We start from the raw sequence: 23,679 nt of genomic DNA on the forward strand, positions 1-23,679 counted from the left end.
TGCATTGCCTTGTCACCTTTGCAAACAAGTCAAAACCGACAAAGTTCCTCTCTAGAAAAAAAATGGGAATCCATGGGACGAGGGAAGGCCTACTATCTGGTCATTGTGTCTTCCCAAGAGTTTACCCTAGATTTCACCCAGCTCATGCTATATGAAGAGCAGTACTTGGAGATCCCCTCATGCCTAAACCAAGCTAAAATTGAAGAACATTTTCCATCCCCACATCAACCTTTCGGCCCCTACCCTCTGGAACTCCTTCCCGGAATCCCTTTGCCTCTCCCCATCTCTTGCCTCCTTCAAAAAAAATGGGAGTCACTCAATCCACAACTGTTTGTGGGACACCTCTGTGCTGCGTTTCGCCCACAAAATATGGTCAATTCACTTTACAGTATATTCTGTGAAGCGGTTTGAGACATCTCGAAGATGTGATTAAGGCACTGGATAAAATGCAAGGATTATTATTATTCAATAACAAAATTAGATTTGCAAAGCGCCTTTCGCATCGGGAGGACGTCCCAAAGCGCTGGACAGACAGAGTTACAGACCTGAGCTGGGGGGCGGGGAGGATGGAGTGGGGGGAAAGCCTTTGGCCATCCTCCCATCCCTTCTACCATCTACCGCTCTTGACCCGAAACCCCAATCGTTCACTGTCCAGCGTCTTGGGATGTCCTCACAGTGTGAAAGGCTGTGTAAATGCTAATTGTTATTGCTGTCTAAGTGTTTAGAAAGTTGGGTAATCGGTGGGGGTGGGGATGGGGGGGGGGTGGGGGGAAGAGAAAAAGAATAGGAGGACTATACACATTGCCTTGAGTGAGGATGGGGTCGTTGGAGTGGAGTGGGGTGGGGAGAACTACATTACCCACAATGCGTTGGGAACCCGCCTACATTTCCCATGGCGCAACTGATGACACCACCCAGAGACGGGTGGTGGGGGGGGGTGGCGGTGCGCGCGCAGGCTCGCTCGCTCGCTCCGCGCCAGGACGGGGCATGGCCTACATTTCCCGGCATGCCCCCGCGGGCCTACATGTCCCAGCAGGCGGCGGGCCGGCTTTCCCAGCAGTGGCTTTGGGCGCGGGGCGTCGGCGATGAGGAGCCGGAGCTCGAGCGCAGCGGAGCGGCCCCGGAGCCCAGCCGCCGGCCCGAGGATGGAGGGCGGCGCCACGGGGGGCAAGTCGCTGACGCCCGTGGCCAGGGAGCTGATCCGCACGTTCAGCGGCTGGTCCAAGCACGTCTCGTACCTCAAACAGAACCTGAAGGAGACCAAGAAGTACTTCAGGGAACTGAGGCCGGCGGCGGGCGGGGGCCCGGGCCCGCTGGAAGGTAAGGCCCGGCCCGGGGGTCCGGGGGTCCGGGGGGGACGCGGGGGTTGACCAGGCGGGAGGAGACCGAGGTCCCCATCCAGTTCGCCTTCCACCAGTCGCCTGGACATGGCCTGTCCCGAACCATAGACTGTCTTCGTGTGTGTTTGTGTCTGTATACTGTGTCTGTGTGTGTGTCTGTGTGTGTGTGTGTGTGTGTGTGTCTGTCTGTGTGTGTCTGTCTGTGTGTGTCTCTGTCTGTGTGTGTGTGTCTGTCTGTGTGTGTGTCTCTGTCTGTGTGTGTCTCTGTCTGTGTGTGTGTCTCTGTGTGTGTGTGTGTCTCTGTCTGAGTGTTTGTCTCTGTCTGTGTGTGTCTCTGTGTGTGTCTCTGTCTGTGTGTGTCTGTCTGTGTATGTCTATGTACTGTCTCTGTGTGTGTGTGTGTGTCTCTGTGTGTGTGTGTCTCTGTGTGTGTGTGTGTTTGTCTGTGTGTTTGTCTCTGTCTGTGTGTGTCTCTGTCTGTGTGTGTCTCTGTGTGTGTCTCTGTCTGTGTGTGTCTGTCTGTCTGTGTATGTCTATGTACTGTGTCTCTGTGTGTGTGTGTGTCTGTGTGTGTCTGTCTGTCTGTGTATGTCTATGTACTGTGTCTCTGTGTGTGTGTGTCTGTATACTATATCCCGAGATATTATTTTCTTAAAGACCATAATCATATCGCCCCTCAACCTTCTCTTCCGAGTCAACCCTCCCCTCAACTTCTTGATGGCCGTCGGGCGAGCTTTCCCAGGGTTTAGGAAAATTCCAGTCCCCCCTCAGAGCTGACATAATAATAACAATAATAATAATAATATTGCACCTTATCAAGTCTCAATTTGCTTCACAGATTATACTGTAAAATGGATTGAGTGCATTTTGTGGGCGAGACGAGACTTGTTTGGATGTGTGTGTCTCTCTGCCTGCCCCTGTGTTAAAACCCCACGGATTGGTTTCACGCCTTCAACCCGATAAAACCAGTGAGGGGAAACCTTCCCCTCGCTGTTCGCAGTAATTCAGCGCATTCGCACTCTCTCAGTGATTTACTTTGGTTTACTGCAACCCATCGCCATGCTTAAGAGTATTCAAACCCAATAGATTCCACCCGTGGGAAATTCCCGAGATGTTGGAATGGCATGCGCACCCTCTCCTCAGAGGGGACACATCCTGCTTACCGAATTCTTGAGAAATGGGTGCAGGTTGGCAAACGGCCAAGGTTTGGGCACCCCAGAGTGTGCGTTGGGGTAACTGCTGGAGTCTAACCAGTTAAAACCACTTCGCTTGCCATTGCATTCCCAGTCTGGTAAGCTTTCTGCTGCTTGTCCGGCAAGGACCACCCTTCAGCCAGTGCAGCTCCAAGGAGACTCTGATTAGCTCTCTTGCATTTTACTGTTAAACACAGCAGCTAATCTGTGGACTTCAATGTCGCACAAACAGTAGTAAATAACTGCATTTTAATCTGTATTGCAGTAGACCAGTGTTGATTTAAATTATTTAATTAATTCAGCTAATTGCATTTTTTACAATTAATTCAGTGCATTTAACTCAACCTTATCTGCAGATCAGCAGTTAGTGCAATGTGTTAGTTACATTTATTATTTTGTGGTGCCACAAATCTCTTGTGGGTTTGAATCGGAAGTTACGGTCACTCTGCAATTGTGGTTTGATACTTTTACAAAAATGACAAAGGGGGAAGGTAAATGGATGTAGTTAGCTTTCAGACTTAGCAATCAATTTCTGTTTTCCTCCTTAGTTGTAGTTTCGCAGGTGCTGGGCATCCTCCAGTCCCTTGCCCCTGTTTTTTTTTAAATCCAACTATAAATGCCAGAGCCATTCAGGCAGCAGGCTTGACCACATCACTGGATATCATGTAATTACGTTCTCAATAGCACGTTCCTCTGTAGTTAAATGAAGAGTCGGATAATGGAAACATGGTGAATTCCCACTGAGTTAAAATTACTTGTCAGAACAAGTATTTGTGATTACTTGTGGGGGGTTTTTTAGATTCATGAATATGTACATTGAGGTTCGCTCCCATGATATGTCTCATCTATTGCAGCTAATACAAGAGCAACTTGCATTTGCTTTTACATTTTTTCCTTTTCATGTTGGATTTTTCCCTTTTCATGTAGGTTGAATGACTTTAAGCACGTTATAATTATGATTTGATGTATCATCTTATCTGAAAATATCTCACAGTACTATTCAGAATAAGTTGTTTTGTAATGTATTATTAACTGTTATGTAGATAAACTCAGCAGGTAATCTGTGTCAACAATATGTCCCACAAACCGCAATATGATAAATGACTAAAGTCAACCTCTTTTTGGTGAATTTTATAATAATATTACTTACATTTGATAGAGCATCTTATCACATCATTGGGAAGTCTCAAAGCGCTTCATAGAATATACTGTAAAGTGGATTGACTGTATTTTGTATGTGATAATGATAATAATAGACTAACAATTTGCAATCATTTGCAGGGAGGGAAGTGAAATGTCACAGATTTCTTGCTCAAGAAATGCTTCAAGTCTTGCAATATTACTGGAGCTGTCAGGTTGAATCCTTTGTGCTACCACTTGTTTTATTCCAACTTATTTTGTTACTCAGACATACTGTCAAAGATCACACATTCTGCAGTGGTTGTCTTGTGTATTGGAAGGTAGATTAGTCTTAAATAAGCCTTTTTTTTAACCTTGAATCTCTTCCTCGCCTGACAACACCAGGCAGGCCCTAGTCCTGCGCCGAGTGCAATTGGCTGCCGGGTTTTGCCCACAAAATATACAGTCAATTCACTTCATAGTATATCCTGTGAAGCGCTTTGAGACGTCTCAAAGAAGTCATAAGGCGTTATATCAAATGCAAGGATTATTATTATTATCCCTGCAGGAAGATTGTCAAGCAAAAGGGTCCAAGCCCCAACTTTCTACTGCTGCATCTCGGCCCATCTAAAATCAGAAAGGTTGACATTTCTGCATTTGTATACAATTTATTTCCAACCAGCCCGAGTCTTGCCAGCCCTGGTTGGACTGTGTGGTCACCATTTATTTATTGGACGGTGTAATAAACAGTGGTGCGTTGCCAGACCCGAATCAGAAATTTCAACTGACCGAATATCAAGCTTGTTTTTTAACCCTGCTGAAGGGATATTGAGAGGCGGCCACAAGCTGTCCACTGTACCACAATGCAAGAGTAAAAGCCTTGGGTAGTGGAAGGATCTCATGATTAATATCCTTGTGCCTGAGAGAGATCTAAGATGTGGTTTATCCCTCTCACTTGTGCCAAGACCTTATCTGTGTTGCTGTTTGTTTTTGCTGGGCCTACGTCAGTGTCCCATTTGCCATCTCCGCTGTACAGGGAATGGAAACATGAGGGGAGAGAGAGGGTATAGAGTGGCAAGGAGGAGGGGATGAGCAGGGGTGGAGGCTCATCTGGAGACTAAACACCAGCACGGACTAGGTGGGTTGAATGACCTCTTTTCGTGCTGTACAATTTCTGTAATGTATGTACAATTATTAAATAATGAAAGCTTGTATAAAGAACAGATTTGGCAGATCCTGAATTACTGCTTTGTTGAACTGAGTAGTTCACAAAACAACAACAAGGGTGTTAAATACCATTGAGGCTCCTCAAATGAATACCTTAAATTCACTGCTGGATCTTGATGATTGGTTTGCTTTTCTCCTCCTCTCCTGAAAGTTTTCCAGTAGACACTCTCTTTCATAACATAACATGCAGGAGTAGGCCATTCGGCCCTTCGAACCTGCCCCGCCATTCAATCATGGCTGATCTTCCAATCTAACTCCAGCTAATAACCTGACCTTGCCTTATCCCCATATCCCTTAATCCCTTTTGCAATAAGAAATTTCCACATTTCCATCTCACCTTCTGTGTGAAGACCTGTAGATTAGTGGTTAGAGCACTCGCCTCACAAGCAAGAGGACCTAGGTTCGATTCCCAGGTAGGGCGAAATGTTAGGCAGGTTCCTTACTCTGTCCTCCTCTATTTACCTAGCAGTAAGTCAGAACCTAGTTGTTGGTCGTTTGGTGGAGAGCTTTTCTGGCGGGTAATAATCCCTTTAAAAAAATAACTAATAATTTGGTCACTCAATCCACGACTATTGCTCTGCCAGTTGGCTGCCACCTTTCACCCACAAAATAAACAGTCAATTCACTTTACAGTATATTTTTTGAGACCTCTAGAAGACGTGATAAGTCGCTGTATCAAATGCAAGGATTATAATAATTAATAAATATTAACCTTCCAAACTGCCTTGTTTCTCTCCTAGGTGCGGCAGACTGCATATCATTCCCACAACACGAAGAGGATTACCTCCATGCCGCAGTGGGCTGCTTTCCATGTATTCTGATCTTGGGCCAGAACTGTGGGGCAAAGTGCCATGTACTCAATTGTGTTTTGGGTGAAAAACTCTTACCAGTTGTCAAGAACAGCAACGAAAAAAATTGCAGGAGGAGGCGTCTGAAGTTCACTCACGGAAAGAGAACCAGTATCAGTTTGGCATTGCCTGGACAGTACGTGTTGGTACATCATCTCGCTGCCCACCAAAGGAAATGGGATACCATTCCCGAAGAGGATCTGAATATGCAGGACAGCAATGAGGACCCCGCACACAGATTAGCGCATCTGGAGGTTACACTACATCATCCCTTGTTGCAGGTAATGATGTTCACCCGTGCCTTGTTTGGGAAGAATTTCTAGTGGTTCCCTGAATGTTGGCTGCCCATTGTAGCTAGACAAAGGCTGTTTTTTATTTTATAATATTAATCCTTGCATTTAATATAGCTCCTTATCACATTTTGAGATGTCGTGAAGTGCTTCGCCGGATACACTGTAAAGTGAATTGACCGTAGTTTGTGGGTGAAACGCGACAGCGAATTGCACGCAGCAGTGTCCCACAAACAGTCGTGGTTTGAGTGAGTGACCGTATTATTATTTTTTTTGCAAGGCTTATTACCACCAGAAGGCGATCCGCCATTATTTGAAATATCAACTCAAAATATATTGAGATATTTAAAATATTCTCAGAATTGCAAATTTACAGTCCTCAGCAGTATCACTTTGTTTTCCTTTGCTTTTATCTTTCCGATGAAACCATTTTACACCAGTGCAGGATGTCCTCAGTGTGCGCATTTGTGCCTTTCTGTCTCAATGAGAGGATAAAAACCGATGAGGGCAACCACTTGAAACCTACTTCCTAACTAATAATTGATCCCACTTCACCAAATAATACTTTTTGTTGTCTATAAGTGCCTTTGCCCACAAAAAAGTTTTTTTTTAAAAAAAAGCTTCTACAAAAGAAAGATTCTTGAGTTGGCAAATTGGCCAATCGTTTGTTGCTCTATTTGCTGATGACCTTATCCCAAATACAGTACTAATATCCTCAGCATAATGTACAAACTCTGTTGAAGACTATTTTGGGGTTAAGTTGGCGATCTGGCCAAAAGGAGGAGTTCAGTTGGCACTCACTGAAGCCTTACAGTACATTAAAACTTTTAACGACCTTGTTCTTTGTATAGTTACACAATGCTTTTAAAACTTACTTTTGTACTGTCTCCTCATGATGTTTGCGATGTTTCTGAGGAACATTCCAGATGTCTGTCTGGAGACGAATCATGATCTATCTCCCCATTCTGCTGTCTTATTACTGAAAGTTGTAAGTTACTGAGAAATTTCACATCCAGGTAGCATAAGAAGTGGAAAATGACTCATTAGTTCCTGGTATTTAACACTGTTGAAGCCCAGGATTAGAATACTAGGAGTCCAGGATTTTAATTTAAAGCAGGTTGGCTAGAGATTCCTTTCCTGACCTTCTACTTTCTTCCTCTCCCAATGGAATTGGGGGCTTTTGATGCAGAACTGAAATGCGTCGTTTCAGAATAGCCTAAATCTGATCTATAGAGCAGACGTGATAATGATCCTTGTATTTGCATTCATCACCTGTGATTGATTTTTCTCCTCACTTTTTTTGTAGGACTTTCGGGACTTCTTTTACCTGAGAAATTCTATGCCCTGTTAGCATAAGAAATAGAAAATGAATCATTAGTTAATGTAAGGCTCTAATTTCAACGTTTAGTTAATGCTAATCCACTTTTTGGTCACTTCTGTACTGTCCCCTTTGATACTGCATTCCAACTTGCTTTTAAATGGATAGACAAGTTGTTATTTTGAAAAGCTTCACACACCCTCGAACAGACTGCCCTCACGATAACGGTCACCTATATTCATGTTTCAAGCGCTCTGGACACTGCCCTGCAAAAGGGGAGCTATATAAATGCAAATTGTTGTTGTTTGCTTGGCAGTCTTAGTTTCAAATCCTAGCCTTTCACACACTGTGCCATTTTTGGTGAATGAAGAGACACACTTTAATCATAGGACCAATGAATATCTAGATTTATGAAGGGTATTTTGGGTGCATATGGGAGATCAGAACTAAGAGTATTAAGTTCTGGTCAAGTCTGAAGGCCGCCTTGTGTGACATAGAAATCCACTGTCTTACATGAGCTGAGGTCTATCTATCTCTTTATATCCAAACCTGTTTTTCCCTAAAGATTGTAGCTATGTGAATATTGGGTAACGGATATATATAAAAAATTGATTGCTGCACAAAAGGTCCCCATTAAATTTTATCCAATATGTACAAAGTCCATTGAGAGATAGTGATTAAACCTTAATCCATTCCAAATACTGCTGTCGTTTGTGAAATTGCACCTCGCTAATCTCTTCGGGGGTTTAACGTTGTTGGACACCAGCTATATTAGAATATCGCACTTTACCTTTTCCACCTTTACCACTCTTTTAGTTCTATTGAATGTTTCTTAAAACAAAAACATGCTGACTATTGCCATAGAGAAAGGGAGAAAGCGAGTAGTGTTTGGAGGAGCTTTGGCTCTGTGCTGTGATGGAGCTTAACAGTTCAAATTGCTTCCATCATTGCTGAATGAGTTTATTTATTGAATAATTTTTTTGGGAGGGATTAATAACCTGGTTAGCGATCCACCAATCAACTAACAATCAGGTTCCTACTTACTGCTAGGTAAACCGAGGCGTGTGGCATAAGAAAACTTACCTAAAGGTTTCGCCCTGCTCAAGAATCAAACCCAGGTCCTTTCGCTTGGAGGCGGGTGATCTAACCAATATGCTACAGGACTCCATAAGTGATAAAACTTGCACAAACTCGTATAGGAATCTATAAGGTTGGGTTCAGAAAGAGGAAACATCTTGCCATATACAATACAGAAGGAGCTTGCGATTTCAAAACCAATGTTTCCAGCTGTTAATCCTTCCGGTCTTCATACAGTGCTGCTGTTTTTGTGCACGAGATTTTTTGTGCGTGCAATTCATTCTGCAGATGAGTCATTCAATAGCTAAAGTTGTGGCTGCACTCCTGTCTCTGACTTTATTTTGGACCTTGGCAATTGACTAGAAAAGCAATCTGTTGTTGTATGAAAGTGAACTGTGATGTATGGGACAGCAGACAGAACTGGGTCTGACTGCCCGATTGGATTAAATTTGAATAATTTGGGTCATTGACATAGATGGCAGTTTGGTTGTCAGTTGATTCTCCAAGGAGTATGTTTAATGGGGATGTTGTCTTTGCGCTTTTTGTGAGGGTGGTTTGGGCCGAATGCTCATTCAAGGAAACCACTTCAGAGGGGTCTGTCTTTGGATTGATCAAAAATAAAAACTATTTTCCCCTCCAGTGAATGTGCTCTCTTGGGGCAGCACTTCTGATTTTTAGAGTTTACTGGTTTTATATAAGTTCTTTCAGTTGACCCCGGTGTGGGGTGTAACTGAGGTACCAGGGATCGATTTAGATTCTGTTGGAGTAAAAGTTGCGGATCCATAGCAAACGTGAACTTTTAAGTAAACCTACACTGAACTGGGCCTTGTTCTAACAGGGCTGCCCTGTATCTTCGCGTCTCCCATCCATCCGATTGATTCAGCTCGTACGGCCTTCTGGGGCAGAGCTTTCCACATTCCGACAGCCCTCTGTGAGAAGCAGACTTAGGTTTCTTTGTTTGCACAGCGGATATTCGACACTACCCGCAAGATATTTATAAAGAGGGTGCCTCTAATAACATTAGAGCGCGCCCGACATGCAGGTCCGGCGTTAATTGGCACGAACATCACCAGCGTGTTGCCAATTTCCCTCGTTGCAGTAACGAAATTTGCGAGAAAGATCACTGGACATTTTAATTGATTTTGAAGACCGATGGAAGGGGAACATCAGTCCAGCGCTGCTAATTAAATGTTCCTTTTTTCCCAAACTTCTTGTAGCTGCTTGTGTTCGGGCTCCACGCACATCTGTGTTTGTTCTGGAAGCCACTTCGAGTAGAGTAGGGCAGTGCGTGGGTGTCATCAGCACTTTGTACTGTGGAATTATTTAGCTGTGTGTTTCTGCCCATTCTCTCGGGGTAGACTCAAGGAACCAAATGGCCTACTCCTGCTCCTTTTTCTTCAGTATGCTCAGTATATTCTCAGTATGCCATGATCATGTTGGTGTCCATGATGTTTGGGGAAGCATCAGCTCAGTGGACAGCTGTAGGCAAAATTAGCCCAAGTTACCATCTTGGATACTTCCTCAAAATGAATAGAAACTTATTCAAAACCCTTGAATCTCCTGTCCTGCATTCTCATATGGGGCGTTTGCAATATTGTACTTCGGATTTGGAAAGTCCCAAAATAAAACTTGTGGGTGGTGTGTGGGCAGAGGGGTGAATTCATTTGACTTTTTTACTTTCAGCCGCAAAGCTTACAGTCAACTAACTTTACAGTGCATTCTGTGAAGCGCTTTGAGACGTCTTGAAGGCATTTGGCAGCAACTCTTACATGTTGTAACCGCTGCTTCCCGGCTCGTCGTCCTGGCCTTGCCCTTTCAGGGGTTTGTTTTTTTTTTGGAAGGATTTCATTTAATGCACGAGTTCCTCCGTAAATTTGCTGCTCGGTATTGCGGAGATACCAGTGACTGCCTCCATTGTGGGAGCAGATTAGACTGGAGTCATTCTTGTGTGTGTATCTCTCAGCACACAGCAGGCAAGGGCAGACCCATCGAGTTGGGCTTTTAATAGTTTTAAAAGGAACTTTCCATGTGATTTTAATTCCAATTCGACTCTTATCCTTTTTGAGGCATGACTTCAATTTCTCGCTGGGGGGAAAAATTGAGCACTTTGAACACTTTCCAGACCGAGGGTCAAAAGGGATTCTAATTTAATTTGGACAGATTTTATCTTTGGTGTATGATTTTGCTCAGTGATTCTTTTGTACCCTCGCCCGGTTCCACTGGCTCCCCGTCTTCCAGAGGATAGAGTTCAAAATCCTCGTCATCGTTTTTGAAGCCCTCCATGGCCTTGCTCCTTCCTATCTCTGAGAACTGCAAACGCCATATCAACCTTTCCGCTCAACAGGCTCCATGTCTCCTACCCAGCCCGCCCTACTCAGCCTCTCTGCCCCCACCCTTTGGAACTCCATCCCACAGTCCCTTCGCCTTGCTCAATCCCTTGCCTCCTTCAAGGCCTGTCTCAAGACCCTCCTCTTCTGCTGCGCCTTTGGCCACACTCCTACCCCCTACCCTCCCCGCCCTCCACGCGTCCTGATCCCAGCCCCCAGCTCGGGTTCAAATCCCTGACTGTCCAGCATCTTGGGACGTCCTTCCGACATGGAAAGCACTATACAAATGTAATTTCTTGTTGTTGAAGGTGTAGAATTTCACTTTATAAATGTTGCTTAAAAGTGATTTTAAAAAGAAAAGGAGGTAACTGAGCATCACAAATAATGAGGTTATATTAATAAAATTCCTGTAGCTCTTAGTGCTAAAAATAGCTTAATTGAAGCCTGAGATGATTGCTATTGAGATCACAGAAAATTAATTAATTGTCTTGATTCATTTTGTGTGTTTTGTGAACAATCCCCCAAGTACAATTGGTTGTTCACTTCATGGCTGTTTGTGGGACATTCCTGTTCCTCAAATTGCTGCTGCGTTTGCCTACAAAATAGTCACTACACTTTACATTCCAAAGTAGCACTTCATTCATAATTCACTCAGATTAAGCACTCAACTACTGTACTTGCTGATTGAACTTTCAGAGTGTCCAATGGGGTCTTGGTAAGTTTGAAGTCTGCAAAGAAAGATCATTAATGCTGGCAGAGTCTATAAAGCTGTAGATCATAAGCAATGTCCCACCTGATCCATTTATAACCGTCCTTTGTCTAAATTCCTAGGAAATGGATATTCTAGTTCTCCCATGCCGCGAGGCTCAGTCTGAGGGGAGCACGCTGAGTGACTGTCTGAAATACTCTCTGCCGATCATTGTCTATGCCATCAGTGAGGAGCACTTGACTGAGTCTGAAGAACACGAGTTGCAGGAGTTGAAGAAACTCTCTTTACCTGTGTTTTTCATCAAAGTGCCGCGACACTTGTGCAACAATAACTCCGAGTCTCACTCGGGACAGGAGAAGGACGTGCCGGTGGTGGTGAAAGCGTCGAAGTTCGAGAAGGAAAAGAGCCCCCTTTTACAGCAGCTCTTGAAGTCGGACTTTCTGGGCCCCGCTGGGAGCGGGCAGCCCAACGCTGGCAAAGCCCAGAGCGTGCTGGTGGAACACATTGAGAAGTTACGGCAGCTCGGGGCCTTCGCCAAGCAGGTGGTGCAGATGCATTTGGTGGACGCAGCCACAGTGCTGAACGGAGTTCACTGCCGCTCGCTGGACATCTTCATCAACCAGGCCTTCGACATGCAGAGGGACCTGCAGATCACCCCCAAAAGGCTGGAGTACACCCGGGATAAGGAGAACGAACTCTTCCAGTCACTGATGAACATAGCGAACCGAAAGCAGGAAGAAATGAGAGACTTGATCGTAGAGACGTTGAGTGGACTGAAGGAGGGGCTGTTGGAAGAGGCAGGGAACTTGGAATTCCAAGGTAAGAGTATAATCCATAGGCCGTTTAGAGTTTTAATTCATAATTAATTTAAAAGTGTGGACTGTGTTACGTGAGGGAAAATGTAGACGGGGGCAGTTAGCCACAGATATTTAGTTAATATGTAAGCTAGCTGGATTGCAGTAAATAATACTAACCTGGATGCATATTATCTTAATAGATTCCCCCCCCCACCCCAAAGATTGTTTGTGGGACACTGCTATGCGCAATTGGCTGCCACGTTTCGCCCACAAACTATCCAATCAGTTCACTTTACAGTATATTCTGTGAAGTGCTTTGAGACGGTTCAATCATGTGATAAGGTGCTATAAAAAAATGCAAGGATTATTAAAAAAAAAACTTGCGTTTGATATAGAGCTTAACTTAAGTGCTGAGTGGAATGACTGTATTTGGAGACAAAGTGGTTGCCTTAAATACAGTCTCCCACGAAAAGCAATGACCAGCAGTGAGTGACCAATTTATCTTGCGGATTATTGGCAAGGACATCGGAAAAGTGAATGTTGTTTCTCCCAATGGTATTGCAGTATTTTTAATTTCCACCTCAACAGGCAGGAGGGGATTTGAGGTTTACCTTCTTGTCTGAAATATGCCATCCCTGACAATGTAGTTTGACACTCTTTCTCCCCCCCCCCCCCCCCTGCCCCCACCATTGCATTTCCAGATTTCTCAATTTTTTTCCTATCCCTCTTGAGATCCAGTCTGGAAAATATTGGGTGTCATTTTAATGAGGATGTCTACTTTTCTGCCAGTAAATTCCTTCCCAGGCAAGTATTCTTAGATGAATAAACCCTGTGAGAGGAGAAAATTAGTTTTAATGTATTGGGCGCAGGGGCTGAGGAGACCAAAGGACATTTATTTTCACTGTGACAGTGCAGTATAATTGATGTGATTTACTCAGTTTGTGATTGACCTCACCCAGCTGTTTCTTTTCACTAACCCTCTTCATGAAGACAGTGCTGCTTTTTAATGGAGCCAATTTAGCCAGCACCCAATCCATGCTTACTCACAAACAGTGGGTGCTCAGAAACTGAAGGGAATGGTTTGTAAAAGGAGCCCTCCCCAGTGGGAATCCCTGAACATCTGCGAGAGATGGGGCAGCCTTATTACAGGGCAAATCAATTCACAAGAGAAGTCCTAACAAGTTTGTTTGGATGAGAAAGGAAACATTAGGTGGAAGTACTTGTAATACGAAGTATTTCCCCGTTGTACAGTTTCAGGATTCTCTTAATCGTTTCTCGTGTTTTGCCAGTTGCTCAACTTGGTGTGAACATATTAGATCAAGTCTTGCTTGCCAGTGAGGTTGCTCAGGTTGCTCCCATTTCCTGGACCCTCGAGCTAGCTTCTTATGATCCCCAGTTTGGGTCCGAAACACTGATTGTCCAGCGTCTTGGGACGTCCTCCCGACATGAAAGGGGCTACACAAATGTCATTTTGTTGTTGTTGCGAGTGGCACTCTTGCCAATGGGTCAGAAGTTTCAAGTTCAAGCCCCACCTCTGGACTTTATCTTTTAGTCCCAGTGCAATCCTGGGCTGAGTGTTGCGTTGTTCGTCGATGCTGTCCTTGAGACGTTAAAAATTTAATTCTCATCTTCAGGTGGAGGTACAGTTTCCGCGTGACTATTGGAAAAGATGAATATGATTGAAAATGCCTGGTTTTATACCTTACTCCCACCCCCCCACCCCCACTCTATTAAAAATACTGAAAATATCTTCTAAAACTAGCTCAACGTTCTGGTGTCCGCAGTCTGGAAATCTCTGTGACCAGGTAGAGGTTTGAAGATGATGAACAGGAAATCGGGTATCAAGGTGACCTCTGGCGGTGGAGTGTGGTAGAACAAGAGCTGTATCAGTAATCATGAAGCAGAGATCAATGGATCCTCAATAAGAAAGTCCGGTCGGAATATAGGAGCAGGAGGGGGCCATTCAGCCCCTTGAGCTTGTTCCACCGTTCTTTAAGACCATAGCTGATCTGTACCTCAACTCCAATTACCCGCCCCTGCCCCATGGTACCTTGATGCCCTTATCCAACAAACATCTATCCACCTCGGGCTTCAAAATTTGAATGGATCCAGCCATAATCCTCAGTCTTTTGGGGGAGAGGGTTCCAGATTTTCACTAACCTGTGTGTGGGGGGAAAAAAATGTTTGTGCAAACTGAATGAGGGTCAACGGGGGGTTTATTTTGAAATGGGTATTTGAAATGATAACTAATAAAACGAATCAGAGAGCTGGTATCAAAGACTAGGGAACTGCGGGGAGAGCAAAAAAAGTCTTGGATCCTGAGCCTCGTGCGAATACAGGCCCCTTAATGGGGTAAAAGTAATGAGGGATATGGGGAAAGAGTTGGAAATAGGGATTAATAATTAATGGTGTTAAAACACATAACAGAGCACAGACATGACGAGCAGAATGGCAGCCTTCTGCGCTCGAAATTTCTGTTTTTAAGATACGTCAAAACCCATTTGAAGTGGCTTTTCTGAAGAAAGTTGCTGCCGTTTCTATTCTCTGTTCCATCATATAAACACATCATCGCGAGAGGGTTGAAAATAATTGGAACACGGGGAAGGTTCAGGGAAATTAGCCACAAGAGCAGATCCGGGGTGTTTTACGAGCATCTTGGATTCCCACCAGTGTTTTAATTTTTCCTATTAAAATAACAATTACTAATGAGAATTAAGAAAAGCCATTAACACACTCTTGAAACGAGCTGCTGGGATTTGCAGGAGGCGTTATTTTTGCAGCTTAAAGCACAATTGTTAATTAAGAGCCCATTGCAGTTTTTTTTTAGCACCTCAATGTTTCTGTGGTGATTGTTCCCATTAAATATCTGGTAGCGCTAATAATAATATAATAATAATCCTTGCATTTGATACAGCGCCTTATCACATCTTCTAGACATCTCAAAACACTTCACAGAATGTACTGTAAAGTGAATTGACTGTATATTTTGTGGGTGAAATGCTGCAGTCAATTGTGCACAGCAGCGTCCCACAAACAGTCGTAGACTGAGTGACATTATTATTCTTTGAAGGGCTTATTACCACTGGAAAAGCAATCTGGCAATCGACTAACAACCAGTTTCCTACTTACTGCTAGGCAAACCATTACAACAACAACAAAATTACATTTATCGAGTGCCTTTCACGTCGGGAGGACGTCCCAAGGCGCTGGACTACGCTACAGGACTTCACAACTGGTAGTGCTAATGGGAAACTTGTGCATTCAGACACACATTCAAATCTAATCCTTGTTGATGTTCTGTGTTTTTGGTATGTTTTACTTTTTTTTAAACATCTAGAATTTCACTGATGTAAATCTTCTACTATTTTTGTCCCTCCTCCAGACATAATCATTTGCGAAAACGGAGAGGCTGTTAGCAATAAGGACATTAAATGTTGCATTAAGCAGATCCAGGACCTGATTATAACACGGCTGAACCAAGCTGTTGCTAATCAACTGATCAGCTCTGTCGATTACCTCCGAGAGAGTTTCGTGGGCACCCTTGAACGCTGCCTCAAGAGCCTCGAGAAATCCAATCACGATACTGCCATGAACAATGTCACCAGTAATCACCTAAAACAGGTGGGTTCACAATCTGATGGGTTGGTTATTTCACTACTAGTCTTTTTCTGGTAAACCCATCCTTCCTGTCACGTAACCTGGTTACAAGATGCTCTAATTGCTGTAACCGCACTCTTCCTGTTGCAAACTATTACATCTGGATGGTGTGATAAGAGCAAATGTACCTCAGGGCATATTCCAGTTGATGTTTTATCCTCTCTTCCTGTTGTCTGTACTCAAGTCCGAAAGATTCTCTCCTAGGGCTCTTCTTGCTGCCTGGAAGAATTATTTGCCGCAATACTGCCAATGCTACAAAACATGAAAGCTTTTCTGTTTGCTTGTACTGACGGGTGTTTTTCTCTGGTCGGTTTTACTTTGTGGTAATGATTCTACTTTGGAAATTACCTCTATTAACAGTAAGCAAAATACCGAGCTTTTATTTCCGTTTCAGATTTTAAATGCAGCCTATCATGTTGAGGTGACGTTTCACTCAGGATCCACAGTATCTCGGCTTCTTTGGGAGCAGATTAAGCAGGTAACAGGGAGAAACTGTGCAGATTAGAACAGCGACATGTCTTGGAGTGTTGGTACCAAACCTTTCAAATTAAATCAAACTCTGTAAATATTGTCCGTCTCCCTTTGACTGAATTATAAAAACAACGACAAATTACATTTACACGGCGCCTTTCATGTCAGGAGGACGTCCCAAGGCACTGGATAGTCAGGGATTAGGATCCAACCTGGGGGTTGGGATCATGAGGGGTGGATGGCAGTGAGAGTGGGAGTAGGAAGGTGGCTGAAAGCGCGGTTGAAGAGGAGGATCTTATAAAACTGAAGATTCACAAGAATCTTGCAGGTCAAAACCTAATTGACTCTCTGGTTAGATAATAATCCTTGCATTTGATACAGCGCCTTATCACATCTTCAAGATGTCGCAAAGCACTTCACCGAATGTACAGTAAAGTGAATCAACTGTATATTTTGTGGGCGAAATGCGGTGGCCAATTGAGTATAGATGGTGTGCAACTCATTGCTTTGTCGGTGTGCTTCTGTACAGATTATCCAGAGGATGCCTTGGGTAAACCCTCCGGCTGTCACTACGGAGTGGAAAAGAAAGATTGGACAGGATGCCATCGAGAGCCTCTGTGCCACTAAACTAGCAAAGAGTATATGTAGTCAGTTCCGCACCAGGCTCAACAGTTCTCATGAAGCGTTTGCTGCCTCTCTGCGACAGGTGTGTCCATGTTTTACTGAGTTAAACAGTGCATTCTGCGTCTCTCAAATACTTATAGAAACAGGAAGAGGCCATTCAGCCCCTCGAACCTGTTCCACCGTTCTATAAGATCATGGCCGATCTGTAGCTCAACTCCAATTACTTGCCCTTGAAACCCTTACCTAACAAATATCCACAGGCTTTTTGGGGGGAGAGAGTTGGGTTTCCACTACCCTTTGCTTTGGAATTTACTTAGTACTTCAGGCGGTTGTCAACTCACTGTCAGCTCACCTGGTCCTGGGGTGGGCTGCAGCGCGCAGTTGGAAAGGTCACAAAGATTAATTTTAATTTCTCCGATGTCCCATCTGCAGCTCGAAGCAGGGCTTTCGGGAAGACTTGAGAAGATGGAGGATTTGTGGCTGAAAGTGCGGAAAGATCACGCCCCCAGGCTGGCTCGACTGTCGCTGGACAGCCGCTCTCTGCGAGATTTGCTCTTGCACGGTGAGCTCCGTCCCTTTGCGCTGGTTCTTTTTGAACCTTGGCGTTGATTATGATGGGGGGGGCGGTGAGGAGAGGAACTATTAGCTGTGCGGAGAGGGGCAGCATCCCATTCAGAATGGGGAAACACCTTGGAAGACACAATATATAACCTGTGTCCTCACTAACTTTGCGGTTATATCACACCCTTCATTTAAAGCAGTGTTGGCTAGATTCTCTTGTTTGACTATTTCTTGATTTAGGCCATAATTCCAGGAACAAAAACTATCGATTGTAGCTGGACTTGCCTAGTTCCCCCCTGCGAATATTTGGTGGGTGGTGGGGGGGGGGGGGTGCTCCTTGACAGCCCGAGCGCCACTTCAGGCCCGTTGTCGTTAAAGAGTCTCCCATGTGCCCGAGCCAGCTCCACAGAGAGCATTCAGTGTGTCCACCTAACAGTGTTTTTCCTCTCTCTCGCTCTCTCTCTCCCCCCCTCTTTCTCAGGCAAGCCTAAGCTGGGTCGGGAGCTGGGCCGAGGCCAGTACGGAGTTGTGTACCTGTGTGAGAGTTGGGCTGGACATTCTCCCTGTGCCCTGAAGTCTGTGGTGCCTCCCGATGACAAGCACTGGAATGACCTCGCGCTGGAGTTCCACTACACAAGGTACAGTCCCATCATCCGGGGGAGGGGGAGGAGCGTTACTTCTTCGTCTGAGTGCAAACGGTTTCGAGGTGGATTTGAATACAAATGACTTGGTAATTTTTGAATGTTAGGGTTGGCCAGTTTGCAATAGTCTCTTCCAATCCCGTGTCTTCCCATCTCCTTGATTCTTTCTATTTCTCTTCTCCTTATCAAGACGTTAATCTGTAATTAGGTTTAGATTGTTACCAAGGGATATGAAGCCAAGGCGGGTAAATGGGAGTTGAAGTACAGATCAGTTGTGATCAAGTGGAAATGGTGGAACAGACCCGAGGGGCTGAATGTCCTACTCCTGTCCCTATGTTGCAGTTATGTTTGCAAATGCAATACTTGAGTATAAAGTACCTCCTCCTTTCCTGCAGATCTTTACCCAAGCACGAGCGACTGGTTGACCTTCATGGCTCAGTGATAGACTACAGTTACGGAGGGGGCTCCAGTATTGCAGTCCTGCTAATCATGGAGAGGCTGCACAAAGACCTCTACTCTGGGCTGAAGGTAACGGCAGTGCAATCTGATGAGTTATTTTGCATTAATGCATTTAATTCCGGTCAGCAAGGAGGTTTGGACTTGTAACCTGACATAGACTGGCTGCAGATTTATGTGCTGTGTCTTCTCTCATCTAGTTTTAAGGCTTGTCACCACATCTCCTTCTCTCAGATTAAAAGGAGCTTTATTTTCTTCCTTTCTTAGTGTGGTCTGAAGCTGGATGTTCGTTTGCAGATTGCACTCGATGTGGTGGAAGGTATCCGTTTTCTGCACCGACAGGGGCTCGTCCATCGAGACATTAAGCTAAAGAACGTTTTGGTAAGGTTTACGATTTACTTTTCTTACCCCTCCACCCCATCCCCCACTTTCCGAATACTGCTGATAATTTCTCCCTCACTTCCAATGTGCGTCATCTTTTCAGTATAAATAACACGCACGCCTCTGTTTACCAGCAGTAAATAGGAACCCAGTTATTAGCCTATTGGCAGATCGCTTTTCCGGGGGCAATAATTCTTCAAGAAAAATAATAATAATAATAATTTGGTCATTTAATCCACGGCTGTTTGTGGGGAAGCCGCTGTGCGCAATTGGCTGCCGCGTTTCGCCCACAAAATATACAGTTAATTCACTTTACAGTATATTCTGTGAAGTGCTTTGAGACGTCTCGAAGAGGTGATAAGGTGCTGTATCAATGCAAGGATTATAATTATAAAAATGTCAAAAACAATGTTAAATGAGTTGTGTTGAATCTTTGGTAATTAGTTCGGATATACTTTCAGCTCCTCTGCACCGTGGATTAATGAATAAAAAAAATCTATTTTTTCCCTCCAGCAGCTTATTAAACTGAGGAAAACTATTGCATCTGTTAGCAATTGATTGTGACATTCATTATTATATAAAGACTTGAAAGTGTACTTAACCTTTATAAAGTCCATCTTCCTTAAGATTTAAACGATAAAACTGAAAATGAGCTATGTAGCAGCTGATAGAAGAAAAATTAGCTGCCGCAACTTTCTCCCTCTGCATATGTCAAGTTCGCTTAAAATACTCATTACGTTTTATTCCATTTTCTGGAAGCATTGTGCTAATGAATGCCTAATTCGCTGCAGCTGGAGAGTAAATCTCCGTAAAACTGTTCTGACCTTTCTTGACAGTGAATACGCACTCGATCACGAAAACGTAGCAATAGCTCTGAGAAAAATGACTTTATGCAACATTAAAAATACCATCAGCTCTTCATGTGCCATTGGATTGACAGCTAACACTGGTTTAAAATCGAAATATCTTGTGATCTCAGTCATGTTACCAGATCGATTCCTCATTCCATGTGTTTACTCTAGCATTGACTAGGTCAAAACTGACTTGTCTGCAGGGTCTTGTGGTGTGAATCCTGTTGTACATCGTTTCACCCACAAAATATACGATCAATTCGCTTTACAGTATATTCTGTGAAGCGCTTTGAGATGTCTCAACGACGTGATAAGGCGCTATATCAAATGCAAGGAGGATAATTATTATTATTCCACATGTGCTGTGAGATTGGGAACCGCAAGTAAAGTGGGTTGTGTCACTATGTGAACATCCTTTCGGCATTTGTCTTTCGAATCCTGTTAAACCTTACGTTGGATGTTTCTTTGTCATCTTGCAGTTGGATAAGCAGAACCGAGCAAAAATCACCGACTTGGGATTCTGCAAACCTGAGGCCATGATGTCTGGGAGCATCGTAGGAACCCCCATTCACATGGCGCCTGAACTGTTTTCGGGTAAGTTGTTCCGTCTGTCAGTTTTTTCGAGAGGTTGGTCTTAGACAATGGTTGTTTGTCAGCTGTGCTGTGAAAATGCTGATTTGGTTCTGTGGTTTATTATGATTCAAGAGGTTTAAACTGAGCAGCTAAACGTGCTCCTGTCCTCGCCTGATGCCCGTACAATTGCCACATGTGCAACTGGCTGCTGCGTTTCACCCATGAAATACACAGTCAATCCACTTTACAATGTATTCTGTGAAGCACTTCTCAAATGCAAGGATTATCATAATTTTTATATATGTGTGTGTGTATATATATTATACACATGGATAAACCTGCCCTGCGAACGGAACGGAATCTCACTCCATTTCGGCCTGATTTAAATTGGTTGATATTATAAACCACATTAAATAGGGCAAATTACACTGATCTCTAGATCTAGAGAGCATGAATGAAACTTCAAAACTCGGACCACAGAATCGACATGATAACAGAATCCCCACCAAACTGGTGGGGAAAAAGTATAGCGTTTTTGAGTGATCAATTGATCAGGTGATGATTGTTCTGTAGTTTGTCATTCATATACATCTAGAATACATCCCGAGCTATTTAACGTAAAGAGCTGCAATAATTGTGACTTTGTCCAGAACCTTTTGATTAAATTACTGCTTTGCACCGCTCAGCCTAGCTATCAATGTCCCCTTAAAATATTCAGGAGCAATCTAATCTCCCGAGCAAGCCTGGCTTTACCTGAGTGAGTACTAGCCCCGCTAACTCTTGCCCTTCATGCCCCTCAGCCCTTCACATACAAAGCCACCTTTGCTCCGTGACTCCCTTTAGTGTGGATCTCAGTTTTGGAGGGTAACAACAACAACTTGCATTTATACAGAGACCCTCAATTAGGATAGCGCCCCAGAGCGCTTAACAGTGGCGAAGAGGAAGGTCTTCAGGTGCGATCTGAAGATGGGGAAGGAAGGAGCAAGGTGGAGGGATAGAGGAAGAGTGTGCCAGAGTTTCGGGGCATAGCTGCTGAAAGTGCAGCCACCGATGGTGGAACGGAGAGCACGAGGGATGTGTAGGCGGCCGGAGCCAGTTGAGCAGAGGCAGCGGATAGTGGGTTGGGGAGTAAGCAGGTTGGAGAGGTAGACAAACTTGTGAAGGTGATGCCAATTACAGGTGGTCAGGCTGGAAGGACAAATGGTCTACACTTGCCAGGAATCATTGCCATACATTTTCTCTTGCATTGTTCCCATCTGCCTCAGCCGTGCCCTGAATACTAAGAGAATGTTTGTATTTCTCTGATTATTTGTAGGAAAGTATGATAACTCGGTGGACGTTTATGCTTTTGGAATTCTCTTCTGGTACCTCTGCACAGGAACGATCAAACTCCCGGAAGCCTTTGAGAAATGCTCGAGCAAGGATCAGCTCTGGAACAACGTAAAAAAAGGTACTTGTGTTCTCTTTAAACTAGAACGGAGTTGTAGAGGCAGAATGACAGTAACTAGGAGGCTGTGCATTGGTTGTACTGTATGTGTAGTGCTTTATGTAGTTTACATGTTGTTGACTAGACACTGTAACTGACCACTTTTTTAATCTTGTTTTTGCTGGTTGGAAGGGACCTTTCAACTGCCAAGTAACTTCTAGAGAGTTTTCAAGCACACCATAAAATGTCTTAAGCAAAACAAGTTGGCAGCATGAGAAATTAAGAATTTGCTATAAGACAAAAGACCAAGGTCCATCTAGTTCGCCTTCCACCATCCTGGCAGTCGCTTGACATGTGTGTCCCAAACTATATATTGTTTGGTATCCCCAGATATTATTTTCTAGCAGAAATCTATCTAATTTGTTCTTGAGACAAACAACACTTTCTGCTTCCACTGTCTCATCATAATCCTCCTGTTGGGTCCAACAAAATAGTTGCACTGTGAGTGTCCCAAGGCCTGCTGAATAAACAGCAATTGTGCAGTATATAGAAGCTTCCTACAGGTATGAGCAGACAAACTGGCTGGTGAAAGGGTTAAGATTGAGTCCTTAAATCAAAATTTTGCATATCTTGTAATAAGATGCATCATGATCACAAATGAGTCAAATGAAAGGCTTTTTTTTGTGTTAGATTCATTTCTCTTTTATTATGTGCGGGCTTTCAGCCGCTCGCTCATTCTTCCCCCTCGGAGGAACAAACAGCTGTCCTGAATTATTCAGTGTTCACACAAAAGAGGCTTTGGAATGAGATGGAAGCAGGAGACCTTTCTAGGGAGGGAGGGGGCACTGCAACTGTTCTGTTCGAGACTCCCGTTTTCCGTGCTTTAGACGATGTTGGAGGTTGCTTGGGTAGTTAACAGCACAATTGACGAAAAAGAAAGACTAGAGCTTTTTAGTACCTTATTCTGTCAACTTACCACAAGTAATTATTGCCAACAATAGTGATATTTTAAAAGGGCGTTTTGTTTGTAAAGTTTTTTTAATATATATATATATAACACATAGGATTGTTATTAATTGCCCCTGTTATTTCCTTCCCTATAGCTGGGTTGCACAAACAACCATCAGATGAATTTCCGATTTATCTGGAGGAACACTTCCTCTATTCCCCTGCCTCGCCCCCTTCCTTCCCCATCTTCAGATTGCACCTCAAGACCTTCCTCTTCGACCGTGTCTACGGTCACCTCCCTCTCCCCGTCTCGACGTCGTACTCGGCCCCTGTCAAGCGCTCTGGGGCACTGTTCTGTGTGAGGGGGTGCTGTGTCGATGCAAATTGTTGTTGAAATGAGCAGCAACCCTTTCCTAGGTTGTGATTTGATTGCTCTCCTTCCTCCTGCCCCAGGAGCACGGCCAGAGAGGCTGGCCATGTTTGATGAGGAGTGCTGGCAGCTGATGGAGGCATGTTGGAGTGGAGATCCTTCTCAGCGGCCCCTGCTCGGGATAGTGCAGCCCATCCTGCAGAACGTCGCAGACCGACTCTGTAAGAGAAGCCCAGAGCAGCACAACTCCACGTGAGCGAGGTGCTAAGGACCCAACTGACAGGGCAGTAGGGATGCCATTGGCTCCCAGCAATATCAGTATTAACACTAGATCAACATCACCGGTTACGTTAAGCAGCAAGACGGTGAACTCGGTCCTTCTCTTTCGTTTTACTTGCAGGAATTGGAACAGGAGTCAGCTTGTGGAATTAGTAGAGTTATGAGGAACTTTCTCACTTAGGTTACCGTTTAACGA

At 44.2% G+C, this 23,679-nt stretch overlaps 1 protein-coding gene across 1 annotated transcript; it reads left to right on the forward strand.

Annotated features, from left to right (window-relative positions):
• The first annotated feature begins 1,145 nt into the window (after window positions 1–1,145).
• On the forward strand, window positions 1,146–23,679 carry dstyk (dual serine/threonine and tyrosine protein kinase). Its single transcript, XM_042342075.1, has 13 exons — window positions 1,146–1,320; window positions 5,620–6,008; window positions 11,571–12,267; window positions 15,628–15,866; window positions 16,297–16,380; window positions 16,903–17,079; window positions 17,430–17,559; window positions 18,040–18,196; window positions 18,595–18,727; window positions 18,923–19,036; window positions 20,367–20,481; window positions 21,776–21,910; window positions 23,288–23,679. Exons 1-13 carry the CDS (start codon window positions 1,146–1,148, stop codon window positions 23,458–23,460), a joined length of 2,718 nt encoding a protein of 905 aa, XP_042198009.1. The 3' UTR covers window positions 23,461–23,679.

The sequence above is a fragment of the Callorhinchus milii genome, unplaced genomic scaffold, assembly GCF_018977255.1.
Source record: "Callorhinchus milii isolate IMCB2004 unplaced genomic scaffold, IMCB_Cmil_1.0 Scaffold19, whole genome shotgun sequence".
Lineage (NCBI taxonomy): Eukaryota > Metazoa > Chordata > Chondrichthyes > Chimaeriformes > Callorhinchidae > Callorhinchus > Callorhinchus milii.

Bases quoted from the DNA above. Each gene is read 5' to 3' on its own strand.
- dstyk (XM_042342075.1), top strand. From the start codon at position 1,146: ATGGAGGGCGGCGCCACGGGGGGCAAGTCGCTGACGCCCGTGGCCAGG. The intron at 15,867-16,296 runs GTGGGTTCACAA...TTTCCGTTTCAG, and splicing joins CCAGTAATCACCTAAAACAG to ATTTTAAATGCAGCCTATCA. The intron at 21,911-23,287 runs GTACTTGTGTTC...CTCCTGCCCCAG, and splicing joins CTGGAACAACGTAAAAAAAG to GAGCACGGCCAGAGAGGCTG.